This window comes from Magnolia sinica, chromosome 1, assembly GCF_029962835.1.
Source record: "Magnolia sinica isolate HGM2019 chromosome 1, MsV1, whole genome shotgun sequence".
Taxonomy (NCBI): Eukaryota; Viridiplantae; Streptophyta; class Magnoliopsida; order Magnoliales; family Magnoliaceae; genus Magnolia; species Magnolia sinica.
Window position 1 is genome coordinate 128,090,424 of NC_080573.1, and position 13,601 is coordinate 128,104,024.

Below are 13,601 nucleotides of genomic sequence, written 5' to 3' on the forward strand. Positions count from 1 at the left end.
ATAACCCGAGGGCCATAAATTAACCGTACATGTCGAATTTTAACCACCGAATCTTCCTAAAAGTGGCCTAAATGACAAATCAACAACTAAATACTTGATCTGGGGCCCACTTGATATCTGGATAGGCTTCAAATTTGGTCTCAAGGCGTTAAATGAGCTGAAAATACGAATGGACGGAGCAGATTTCTTACGAACATCGCCGTGGGACCCTCACATACAGCATATGTACACAGTGCACAAGTGCACCGGCCGTGCACGGCAACAGAGTGTCGGTCAAACCGACTCTTGACCGACTCAATCTTCTCCCATTCTAAAAAGGACACAGTGTCGTCCGATTATTTTTTATTGTGGGCCCCACCCATTGTCCATATGGCTAATCAGAGCCGTCCACTGTGACCAGAGGGAGGGTATGACCCTCGCTTAGGTGGCTATTGGTCCCATGAAAACATCGCATGTACATGAGGACTCAAACGGATGATCGATGGTAGAATAGAAGATCTCGTGGGCCACACCAAAATCAATCCAATCTCGCCATTCCCGGACAGTTTTTCGTCGTGAATCTAATGGTCGATGTGGATTTCTCAGCAGTCGATGATCATGGGTCCCACCAACGTCATAGCGCAACTAGCCCTTTCGCAGCCTTGTTTTCCCGTCCGACGTAACTCGGCTTTTGCGGACTGTTGTGTGATCACGGCCATGATCAGATGCAGATCTGATCCGTTCATCATGTAGGCCATCCCAAAATGTCCCTGGGGACGTTAATGCTTTGGAAAGAAAGAAAGAAAAGAGGAGTTTTTTGCATCGCCTTTCTATTGCGTAAGATGTTGCGGACTCTACAACTGCATAAATAGCTGTCCACCGACTTCAGTTGTGTAAACAAAGGTTACGCATAACTCTTTACTGTAAAAGCTCTCTAGCCACAGACCGTCACCAGGTATATAAAAGAGAAAGGAAAAAGGCGTGGAGAGGGGAGGCCGTGAACGTGGAGCAGAGAGAGAGAGAGTCTAACAGAGAAGTATTTATTTTTTTTCATTATTATTTTCTTTTGATAGATAGTCCAATCATGTTGGGCTAAACCTCTTAGCTTGGGCTAAGAGGTGAAGCTTGTAATATGATGGGGAGACTTTTTGCTTGTGCTTTTTTATTTATATTGAATTGAACTTGATATTATTTTGATTTTAAGAGAATGTTTTTAGTTTTTAATGATCTGTTGTGACTAAAATTATAATGGGTCTGCGATTGCTTTGAGCATGTTCCTTTCCTTTTTATGTTTATGACTTAGGAAGCCCTGTTGTTCACCATTGTCTCTTGGGCATGGTCGGATGACGGTACCCTTCCTAACCTTCATATATTGTTGATTGGTTGGTAATTAGTTTAATTCTGTTGTTTACTTTGTCTCCTGGGCATGGTTTGGTGATAGAATCCATTCTAATTCATATACCTTTCATCTCTTGAAAACTATATCAAAGGAAGTTCAGTCTTAATTTCCATGGTTACACTCTTCAACTGGATGAAGATGGGACTCTAAGTCCAGTTGAGTTCTTGAAGCAAGCATAAGATCTCCCTGATCTCTACAAGTGGATCCTCTGAATCTCTAGTTTCCTACCCCTGAATTCCTTAAGTTTTAGATTAATATTTCACTATTATTCCCTCAAATTCATTCGATTTAGATTTCATCTTCTTCTTGTTCTAGTTCTACTTAGTTTCAGACTACGTACAGGTTTCAGTCTCTTGGGATTCGACCTCGGTCTCACCGAGTTTATTACTACATCACAACCCCATACTTGGGGAGTGAACAAGTTTTTGGCGCCGTTGCCAAGGACTGACGGCTACGTTTTTCTGAAATTAATTGGTTTTAGAATTAGATTAAGATTATGATTTTACTAACTTTACTTTTAGATTTTTCTTTCTATTTGATTTTTAGAACTAACTTTCCTATTTTGTAGGGTCGTTGATAGATCTTCTAAATTGGTAACTTCGTCATAATTTCTTTACTCTCTCTATATTTTAGATTAGGTCTTATCTCCTAGATACTAACTTGGTTTGTTTTGTTTTGCAGGATCTTAACATATGAACTTCGTATTTAGTAACACCTTTCTAACTTCTCCTCTTACTTTCCATATTACTATAAGATCCTTTCTTTTATTTTTCTTAGAATTAGATTCAGAGTTAAGGTCTCACCATGTATATGTACGAGTGGGAACGTCAGTATGCTGAGAAGAATAGTTTATATTGGGATGATGATTATGGTAGAAATCAACTTATGTCTCAAAACTTTTTTGAAATTATCATCGAGAACCAACCAGAATATAATGATCCACCGGTTAAGAAGTCCTTATGTGATCATATGCGGGAGAATAATTACACCCCACGGATTAACAAAACAGTAAGTGAGTGTTGGGGTTATCATAATTATGAGAGTGAGGATTATTATTATCACCCATCAGATAAGAAGAAAACAATGCGTGATTATATTATGAGTGATAATATGTATTATCAATCATCAAATTCTCCCACTTATGATCCGTATGACTATAATCAGTGGCAACATCAATATTGAGAAGATGAACCAGCAATACACCCTAGTGATTATTCTCTTGGATCCCCTACCTTTGAGATCCAACCAGAAATGATCCAAGAGGATTCATGTTTTAATCTAGAATAATTCAACAAGCATGTTGTAGACATGATGAAATCATTAAAAGTGATTGAATCGCACCTCAATGAGAGGAATAAGGCTAGTTTATCCCAGCCTCAACCCAATCAAGAGAAACAAAGTGAGGAAAGTGACCCTAACTCGCTTTTGAAGAATTCTGAAATTTGGAATGAAGAGTTGAATTATGTTAATGAGCATATGGTTCAATTTCCCGATGAGTCGATCTCGATGACTGTCCAAAGGAATGATCAAGAGATGTGGGTATCTTTCAAATACAGTGATGATGACACACCTTCCTTACATGACACACAGGATCTCAATGATGAGGTAAAGGTTAGTTTATTCGAACCTCAATCGAATTTAAGTATAAAATGTGAGGAAAGAGATCCCATCTTAAGGGTGCACTACACGGAATTAGACGATGATGCGTATTGGGATGATGATCATGAATGTTCAGCCCAAATTTCTCTGGAACCAATCTCAAGTATGGTCCAGGTCAGTGATCAGAAGTATACGAAGTGATCGGTAAAAAGGATCTACTTCACTCATCTGACAAGCCTAATTTAAATGTGGAGGATGAACCCCTTACAACCGACTCTTTTAACTCTTGTGAGACATGTTTAGACCACTCCCCTGAATTGAATGATGATATGATTTGGAAGAAGGACAAGTTGCTCGATACAACTTTGAAATTTGAAACTACCTAGTTGAGGCCATCATCTAAGTTGTACAAGTTTGACAATTCAACGCCTCGATTGAGTAGTTTCAATGAATAGAGTGATCACATCGATGCTTTCTCTATTGATCTTCAATCTGTTTGTGCAGGACTGGAGCAAGAGAGTGTACTCCACCCACTTTCAAGGACGATGGATTCCTTAGATAAATCATTACGAGCTCCAATGTGGAACATAAGTTACGCTCAGTTGAAGTTCCCAACTCTTTGAATGATTGTTTGACACACTTTGCAGATTTAAACAATCCCATGACAAAAGGTAAAGTTGATGCCTTACAAGACAACATCTCGGTAGTCATCACTGACTGAGAGAACCCTTACTTTGAAGCCCCTCCTTCTCCAGACCCTAAATGTTTACCATTAAAGGAAGAGGAGCTAAAAATTGAACAGAAGTCTGGAACTTCGGAATGTGTTGAGACTACATTACTTCTTGAGAATTTTTCTGAATTTTATCTACCTGTAGTCTCCGATTCATCCTGGGGTACTAACTTTGAAACTTTCTCTTTCACAGGTGAATCATATATACTTTGGACACCTCAAGAAATTAAAAGGAAACCTTATACTGATGTCCATAAATTTCTCTGAAAATTCATGCTCCAGGGCATTTAAGCCTATTGTAAAAAGCGCTTTTAGATGATCTTGTTGAGGAACTTACTGAGAAACTTATCAAGATACTGGCTGGAAGAGGAACCTTGCGGCATGACTTAGTAGTTTTTTCCTACTTTCATAGGACTAGGGTAGTTTGCTTTATGTTGTTCTAAGATAGATGGTTTTATGTCATTAGGTTAGTTTGCTTGATATGTTGTTTTAGGATAGTTTGCTTTCGTGTCTTCACTCTCGTGCTGACTGACTTTCATGCTACGATCTCTTGGAAAGTCTCTCTCGATTTGTTATCCACTCGATTCGTTATCCAGGTACTATCTTCCCATCACTTCGCATTTACTTTCGATGTCCCATTTGCATTACATGCTCATATCTTTTACATTGAGGACAATGTAGATTTTAGGTTGGGAGTGGGAGATTAGGTAACCTAATCAGTGTTTTCTTGGTCTTGAGCAAAAATTGTGAAAATTTTTAAAGTTTCTAGAATTTCTTATCAATTCAAAGTGATTTTGACGGCCATCCAGGGCACTTAGAATTTTAAGATACGTGATGTTGGTAATTTATGATTATTGGATTCAGTTATTTGTTAGATTTTAAGATATTTGTGTTTACCGTTCATCCATATCTTAATGATCTCATGAACAGGTTGGAAGACAAATAAACATCACTGTGGAGCCTAGCAAGGTTTCAACGATGGAAATCATTATACCCACTGTTTCCTGTGGTATGATCCACTTGATCTTTGGATATGCTTCAATTTTGGGATCAACCCCTTAAATTAGATGGAAAAACGGTTGGACGGAGTGGATAGTACATGTACATTCAAGGTGGGCCCAACTGAGTTTACTCAGCAGGATAAGAGCGTACCGAGTAACTCAGTACGCAATCCGATTTGGAACCTGGCTTCATGATCCAAACGAGCGTAAAATGTTTGTTTGGCGAAGGTGTGACTGTTGAGCTCTTATGGTACTGATTAAACTCAGTTGGGCCCACTGTGAATGTATGTGGTCTATCCACGCTGTCTATCCGTTTTTCCATCTAATTTAAAGAGTTGAGCCCAAAATTGAAGCATATCCAAAGATCAAGCCGACCATGGCACTGGAAACAGTGGGGATAATGATTTCCACCGTTGAAACCTTTCTAGGCCCTGTAGTGATGTTTATTTGTCATCCAACTGGTTCATAAGGTCATATGGACATAGATGAAGGGAAAACACAAATATAAGCTTGATCCAAAACTTCCGTAGCCCTCAAGAAATTTTCAATGGTAGACGTTCAATTCAACTTTTTCCTGTGGTGTGGTCTATTTGAACATTGGATATGCCCAATTTTGGGCTCAATTTCTAAAATTATCTGTTAAAATGGATGTATGCAGCGGATAAAGTACATAAATCATAGTGGACGTCAAAGATTTCACTCAGTACGCTAAGCGTAGTGAGTTACTCACTAGGCAATCCGCTTCCGACTCCTGAATGGCAATGCTCTACTAGCCCCACATGCGCGTGTAGAGCTTCTCTTCAACAGGCTGTGCAGCACAGCACACGAGCCTGAGATCCAAGCTGCAGAACATGACATGCAAAACATGCCCGTGGCAGGTAAAAAAACAAACTAAAATTTTCCTTCAAATATATATATATAGGGAAACGCTCACCTGCGAACCAGTTCGTACGTACTATGTACGAACTTTTTTGAGAACCCATCATGCGTGATGTGGATCCAAAATCTGAACCGTGCATGTGAAGCAGCACCTCCTGAAACCCCTGAGGCCCAAGTTTTACTTTGATCTAAAATTTTTATGGGCCATGAAAAATGAAAACAGTTTCCTCCCTTGATTTGCATTTCTCTTTGCTATGGCCCACCAGAATATTAGATCAGGGTGAAAATTCATCACAAGGGGTTTTATGGGATTCTGCATCACATGGACCGTTCAGATTAGACACCCATGGCACGTGTGCAAAGGTGCGCACGTGCGTAGGTGCGCAGGGGAGCATGACTCATATATATATATATATATATATATATATATATATATATATATATAAACAGTCAATGTTTACGAAGTTTAGTAACGCGGGGCAGGTAAAGTTTATAGAAACGGTTGTCCACTGTCATCCATCTTGACTAATGTTATACGTATTAATGAAGGTTGAAATTAATGAAGGTTGAAATACTACCGTCCCAGCTGACAGATGGCGCTGTGCCACGTATCCATATGAGATCTACGAAAAAATGAACGGTCAAAAGAATTGACAGAAGGTTCACATTTGATATACATGTGTCCCACCAGATGATTGGACTGGACTAATCTTTATTTTATAGCCTTACAAACGGCCTGGATCTCACATACACACAGCTACATGTGGCTTTCCAGTAGCCATTGGCTCATAGCTGGGTTTCGAGGTTTGATAGAATACATCCTGATGTGTTGCAATAGATACGCAGGGAACTTAGCCAATGCATCTGAGGACATCCATCCAGATTCATCTTTCGATGATCCAGACCATTTATATGGTTATCATCTTGAATGGGGAGCATCCGGAAAAAGAACTCTTTAGATTGGAAAGTTCTAAGCCCTTTGAATATGACCAGTTTCCTGAAAAAAAAAAAAAACAAAAAAAGTCTTTTCCTTCGAACATTTTTTTTTCATGATTCTTTATTATTTTTTTCTTTTAATTTATTTATAATAACGATTTCATTTCTAAAGGAAATTTACAAGCCTATTTCGGGCAGAAGATCTGCCTATCATGTGCTATACATGTAAAGAGGGGAAGCCTTTCTAATGTAACTGAGACCAGTTTTATCCAAAATAACCTGACCCTTGATCAAGTGAGGGAGGGAGGTGAGACCATGAAAGAAAGAGTTAGTCTGCTCCGAGCTGCCAATCTTGGCCAAGCTATCAGCCGGGCTGTTAGCTTCCCTAAAAACATAGAGAATCTGAAAGTTTCACTGAGAGGAGAGATGTTTGATCGTCGTTAGCCAGTAAGACTATTTCCAGAAAAGCGAGAAAGCTTTGGTTAGGCAGGACACCACCTAACCAAAGGTTTGGCACCGCCTAACCAAAGGCTTGGTTAGGCAGTGTCTTCAGTTTCGTATAACTTCGAATAATCAAAGGCATGATGTATTTCAATCTGAGACCTTTTTTTTTGTTGAAAAGGACCTTGATCTGTTGGCTAAACTACCAACGTATACTACTGGAATCGGTAAACGTTTCCTAAATGAGTGTTGAGAATTTGTCCTTCCATGCACGTAAGCTTCTCTATATAAGCGATGTCCATGTTGCAATATCCATTAAATCCTCCTCCTCTTCTCATCATTTCAACATGGAAATCTACAGAAACTTCACAGTCTTTCTACTCCTCTCATTCCTAACATGCGCCTGTGGCGAAGATCTCCTTTCTTGTCTATCCTCTGGAGGAGTAGCAAACGTTTCCACCTACTGCAGCCCTAGTTATCCTCAGCTCCTCAATACATCCACAAAGAACCTAAGATTCACCAGGTCCAATGTTTCTAAGCCAGTTACTATCATTTTCCCAACCAATCAAAGCCAACTATCAACAGCGATCCGTTGTGCACGAGAGGGGTCATGGACAATCAGGGTCCGATGTGGGGGCCACAGTTACGAGGGCTTGTCATCCACTGCCAACACCCCTTTTGTGATCATAGACATGATGAACCTCAACCGGATCACCGTCAACTTGACGAGTGAGACCGGTTGGGTCGAAGGTGGTGCGACGGTAGGCCAAGTTTACTATGCGATCGGCACATCAAGTAAGAAGTATGGATTCTCAGCCGGCATCTGCCCAACTGTGGGCAGTGGTGGCCACTTGAGTGGTGGTGGGTATGGCGCCCTCACGAGGAAATACGGGCTCGGTGCAGACAACATAGTGGACGCAATACTGATCGATGCTGAGGGTCGTATACTGGACCGTGCAGCAATGGGCGAAGAAATCTTTTGGGCGATCCGAGGTGGTGGAGGGGGTAGCTGGGGTGTGATAGCCAGTTGGAAGATCCGGTTACTCCCAGTGCCTGAAAATGTCACAGCATGCCGAGCCACGAGAGTCGGGACAACAAGTCAAGCCGCCAGGTTATGGTACAAATGGCAGATGGTCGCACCGAGACTAGAGGATGAGTTCTTCCTCAGTTTTGTAGCAGTCCCAAGAAATGACACCATTGGTATAGCACAGACATTTTTGGGATTGTATCTTGGGCCCAAAACATCAGCCCTCAATTCCATAAGCAATGCCTTCCCTGAATTGAATTTCACAACCCAAGAATGTAGGGAAATGACTTGGGTTGAATCCGTTGTCTATCTTTGGGGTGCACCAGAGGTGCCCACAGTAGAAGATTTGAAGAATAGGTCTTCCTTCCCAAAAACCTTCTCCAAGGTGAAATATGACTATGTAAGAGTCCCAATCCCATTGGAAGTCATCAACAGTACTTTGGACATGATTTCAAAGCAAAACAAATCATCCATCCTATTAGATCCTTATGGTGGGGCTGTAAATAGGATTAGGAGTGATGCTATTGCTTTCCCACATAGAGGAAACCTCTATGCCATTGAGTATTTCGTAGATTGGCAAGCAGTTAATGATGGGAACAACGATGAGTATCTTGAATGGATTAGAAGGCTTTATAAGTTCATGGAACCCTATGTTTCAATGAATCCTAGGGCTGTGTATGTGAACAACCTGGATCTTGATCTTGGAGTTATAGACTGGAGGAAGCCTGGCTTGAGTGGTCCTCTTGCTGTAGAGTTGGCTAGAGCTTGGGGTGAGAAGTATTTTCTGGGGAACTATGACAGGTTGGTTCGAGCCAAGACGGTGGCGGATCCTTTCAATGTGTTTAAGAACCCCCAGAGCATTCCTCCTCTAACCCTGGCTGGGATTGCTGGTGCTGAGAGTGGGATGTATGATGTTTTGTAAGTGGTTGAGAATACAACTCTCAACTCTCTTCTGCGTTTTATTATTTATTTATTTATTTTCTTCTGTGTTGTATTGCTTTTCGCTCTCCCAGTTATATAATGTTGTTGCGTTTGTTCTTTGATCCATTTATAAATAAATGTAACAGTGTTTGCTTGATCAGCTAGATTTATTTATTTATTACGTTAAACAAATCTACACACGGTACTTGTGATCGTCCTCGTCATGGGAAGGAAGCGGATTGTGTATTGAATAAACTAGTATTTGATTGGCCGGTTAGATTTATTTATTTATTATTATGTTTTTAATAAATTTTTTAACGCAAAATATTCCTCTCATATATAGACTATACAACCCAATCAACATTGCGGTTACGCTGGGAAAAAAATGGCCCTGGGAGAAGCCTATCATAAAAGACCTAAATCAAGCTGACAGGACCAGGCCCTATGATAATTACCTAATGGCTCCAAGCCCAACTCTGTCAAGGAAAAAGATGCCCTTGGTGTGAGGAGGAAGAACCGAAGATTGCTGAACGAGCAAACTATCTTGGAGGTTACTTCCTAGGTAGGCCATCCCATCTGCCGGCGCATTCCATTCCCTCGGAATGTGAACAAACTTAAACTGCCATCTTAGGGCATTCCATTCCCTCATAATGTGAAAAAACTTAAACTGCCCTCTCAGCTTCAGCTTTTCGATCTACCAGTACTTCTAGCACCAAGCTGGTTGAGATCTACCATTCATCCACTCCACCACTAGCTTGGAGTCTGATTCCACCTCTATCTTGGAAAAACCCAAATTCAGGTAGTGATTTAGACTGTCGCAAATCGCATGAAGTTCTGCCCCAATATTCAAACCCACCTCATAACTCATCGAGAAAGCGAAGTAAAAATCTCCATTTTCCCCTCTGCAAATCCCACCTCCTCCCAACATACCTGGGTTACCCTTTGCTAACCCATCTACAAATCTAACCGGTCAATCAAATACTGAATAAACTAGTATTTGATTGACCGGTTAGATTTATTTATTTATTATTATTATTATTTTTTTAATGCAAAATATTCCTCTCATATATAGACTATACAACCCAATCAATTGTGGTTACCCTGGGAAAAAAATGGCCCTGGGAGAAGCCTATCATAAAAGACCTAAATCAAGCTGACAGGACCAGGCCCTATGATAACTACCTAATGGCTCCAAGCCCAACTTTGTCAAGGAAAAGGATGCCTCTGGTGTGAGGAGGAAGGACCGAAGATTGCTGAATGAGCAAACTATCTTGGAGATCGCTTCCTAGGTAGGCCATCCCATCTGCCGGCGCATTCCATTCCCTCAGAATGTGAACAAACTTAAACTGCCCTCTTAGCACATTCCATTCCCTCAGAATGTGAACAAACTTAAACTGCCCTCTCAGCGCATTCCATTCCCTCAGAATGTGAACAAACTTAAACTGCCCTCTCAGTGCATTCCATTCCCTCAAGATGTGAACAAACTTAAACTGCCCTCTCAGCTTCAGCTTTTCGATCCTATAGAAGGCCAGTACTTCTAGCACCAAGCTGGTTGAGATCTACCATTCATCCACTCCACCACTAGCTTGGAGTCTGATTCCACCTCTATCTTGGAAAAACCCAAATTCAGGTAGTGATTTAGACTGTCGCAGATCGCATGAAGTTCTACCCCGATATTCAAACCCACCTTGTAACTCATCGAGAAAGCGAAGTAGAAATCTCCATTTTCCCCTCTGCAAATCCCACCTCCTCCCAACATACCTAAGTTACCATTTGCTAACCCATCGACGTTCAACTTAGCCCAACCTTTTTCTGGCTTCAACCACTTCACTAGCTCTGCATGCCTCAATACCCAGCACCCTAAGAGTCATCTGATTGGCTATTGAAAGGGATCTTGGCATGGACATGCCTTTACTCAGAGAAGTAATCCACCACTTCACTCGAGCAATCGTGTCGGAGGCCGAGATGGTCTTACGTACAGTCAAATTTCGCCGCATTCTTGGATTTCTAGATCTCCCAGAGGATAAGGCCTGGGACCATGCCACACAATATCGCCAAACAACCATTTGGAGCAGGGGTGAGCCACCATTGGTGCATTCTACCCTGCACCGATTGGTCCAGCATGTGGGCAATTCCAAAGATTGCCACGAAGTGATCTTAGACCATAGTCGCTAGGTAACCGGATAGGAAAGGTGGTTTAGGGATTCCCCCGAGGGTCGCTGATATAGGCCTCCTTCGTAATTGTTGCACATGGACGCTAACTGAATTCCTTGAACTTGAACTGAGCTGTGTACTCGGATTGCATTATGCAACAATCTCCATACGAAAGTAGAGATCTTAGGCCACATTTGTTAGATGCTAGTTGAATTTTTTGAGCTTGAACTAAGTTGTCTACTGCTTTTTTTTTTTTTTACATGGATGTATGTGTCTTATCTAAGCCGTCCATCCTTTTTTTTCCGGATCATTTTAGGGCATTAACACAAAATCAAATTATATCAAAAGCTCAAGTGGACCACATCAAAGGAAACAGTGCATTAACAAAAAATCGAATTATATCAAAATTAAGCTCAAGTGGACTATGCCAAAGGAAATAGTGAAGATAATGAAGTCCACCGTTGAATCCTTCTTAGAGCCTATAATTATACTTATTGATCACCCAACCTGTCTATAAGCTCACACAGACATGGATGTGTTGGACACGGTGGTAGATTTGTGCAAATCCAAAACCATGTAAGGATCTTATGAGCCAGCTGTGCATAACATGTAAGAACCGTCAAGCTAGCTGTGCTATTAGATTTTTATTTTTATTTTTTCTAAGTTTAGAGTATTCGCTGGGTTAAGATAATGGTAGATATTTTTCTGGATTTTTTCTATCTTTAGCTACCCCTAGGAAGCATCTAGATGGGGATTTTTTTATTTTTTCACATAAGGAGAAAAGCCTATAAATGGCACCGGTGTAATCGTTTCCATAACATTCAAAAATTTAGCAGTTCAATTCTCTTCTTTTTTTCAGTTTTATGTTTTGTGTTATATGGTGGCTGCAGCCACACGTTAGCAAGAAGTGGGGTTTTAAACCCAACAAACTGGTATCAGAGCCAGGTTCTTTTTCTAGAAGAAGTTTCTAGCAATTTTTCAATCAAAAAAGAATTTTCTTTTCAGTAAAATCTGTTAAAAAAAAAAATCTGTTTTAAAAAAATCAGATTGCAAAAGCCAAGAATCTATCCAAGAATCCACCGTTTCAGCCAAGAATATGTCCAAGAATCCATCGTTTCAGCAAAAAAGAAAAGAAAAAGATTTCAACAATTTTTTTTCCAGCTAAAATATATATATATATATATATATATATATATATATATATATATATATATATATATATATATATATATATATAATAATCAGATTTCTATTTCATCCCTCTCCCTTCATTTTCAAAAATAAAATAAAATCAGCCTATCCTTTAAAAAAAAAAAAAGAACAAAGAAAAAGAAAAAGATGGCCAGCACCATCCAACCGCAGGTTCCTAAGTTGTCAAAGGACAACTATGAAAAATGGTGCATTCAAATGAAGGCGTTGTTCGGGTTGCAAGAACTATGGGAGATCGTCATCGATGGGTATGTAGAACCCACTATGAAGGAAGAAGCCGCCTTCACCAATGAAGAAAAGACCGCTCTCAAAAATCAAAGGAAGGGAGACAACAAGGCTTTGTTTCTTCTTTATCAAGGGTTGGATGAATCCTTCGAGATAATGTCCCAATGCTCAGCTCAGACGCCATTTCATCTCCAACCCCTCCCAACCTTCCTACACCCCTTAAAATGATCATCCCCTTCCCTTCCCCGGACCTAACTCCTCAACCTAACACCCCTCTACCTTATCAATCCCCCCAAGCAGGCCTACTTTCCCTAGCAGGTATCAATCTACATTCCCCTGATGCTCCTTTGGCCCAGGAGAACCCCCCTGTCCATTCCTCCTGCAGGAATATCCCCCACCTGCATCCATCATTAGTCCCTCTCTCTCTACTGTCGACTGCGTGGTTGGATTAACTTCACCCGTAACCTGTTCATCAGACATTCCTGTTACTGCCGATCCTCCAGCTCAAGTAGACCCCTCAGTCCTCCCACTGGCTGTGCTGGATCCTCCCCACTGCATGACAGGGCCAAAGGGGGATCAAATTAATAATCACCAAGTAGCATTGGCTCCTATGCTGGATTTCCAGAGACATCTCAACACACCTTTGGCTACCCAGCCCTCTCCAGGTCCCATGAAAGAGGGTGGCAGTCTCCCTAATTCCAAGTATCTCCTCAGGAACATCCGTGCCAGATCAGTGGGGTGCTTGCCCTTATATCCTCCTCAGAAGATAAGTGAAAATTAGGGGAACAGAAAACAGCCAGACATGCTGGATATTAGGCTGAGAACCAGATGACAGAGTAAGGTAGCAGACTCGGCTGCGGTAGAAAAGTTGGGACAAATCGAAGTTGATCTGTCCCCTTATTTCGGTCAGGAATCCCAAGATACGAGTCCGCAGGTCCCACCAGATGCCAAGGACAGCTCAGACCAGCCGAAGCAACCGCCCAAGGGTCAGATAGCAGAGAGGATTGTGCAGAGAAATAAGACTAAGGGAGGTAGAATAGCAAGTAATATAACCTCTTCAGCCCTTCAGACACAAGGGGATTGGTACAGCAGGCTCCAAAG

General features: G+C 41.1%; 1 protein-coding gene across 1 annotated transcript; it reads left to right on the forward strand.

Annotated features, from left to right (window-relative positions):
* The first annotated feature begins 7,212 nt into the window (after window positions 1-7,212).
* LOC131219166 (berberine bridge enzyme-like D-1) lies at window positions 7,213-9,076 on the forward strand. The gene has a single exon (XM_058214209.1). It carries the CDS (start codon window positions 7,312-7,314, stop codon window positions 8,911-8,913), a length of 1,602 nt encoding a protein of 533 aa, XP_058070192.1. The 5' UTR covers window positions 7,213-7,311; the 3' UTR covers window positions 8,914-9,076.
* Window positions 9,077-13,601: the final 4,525 nt, after the last annotated feature.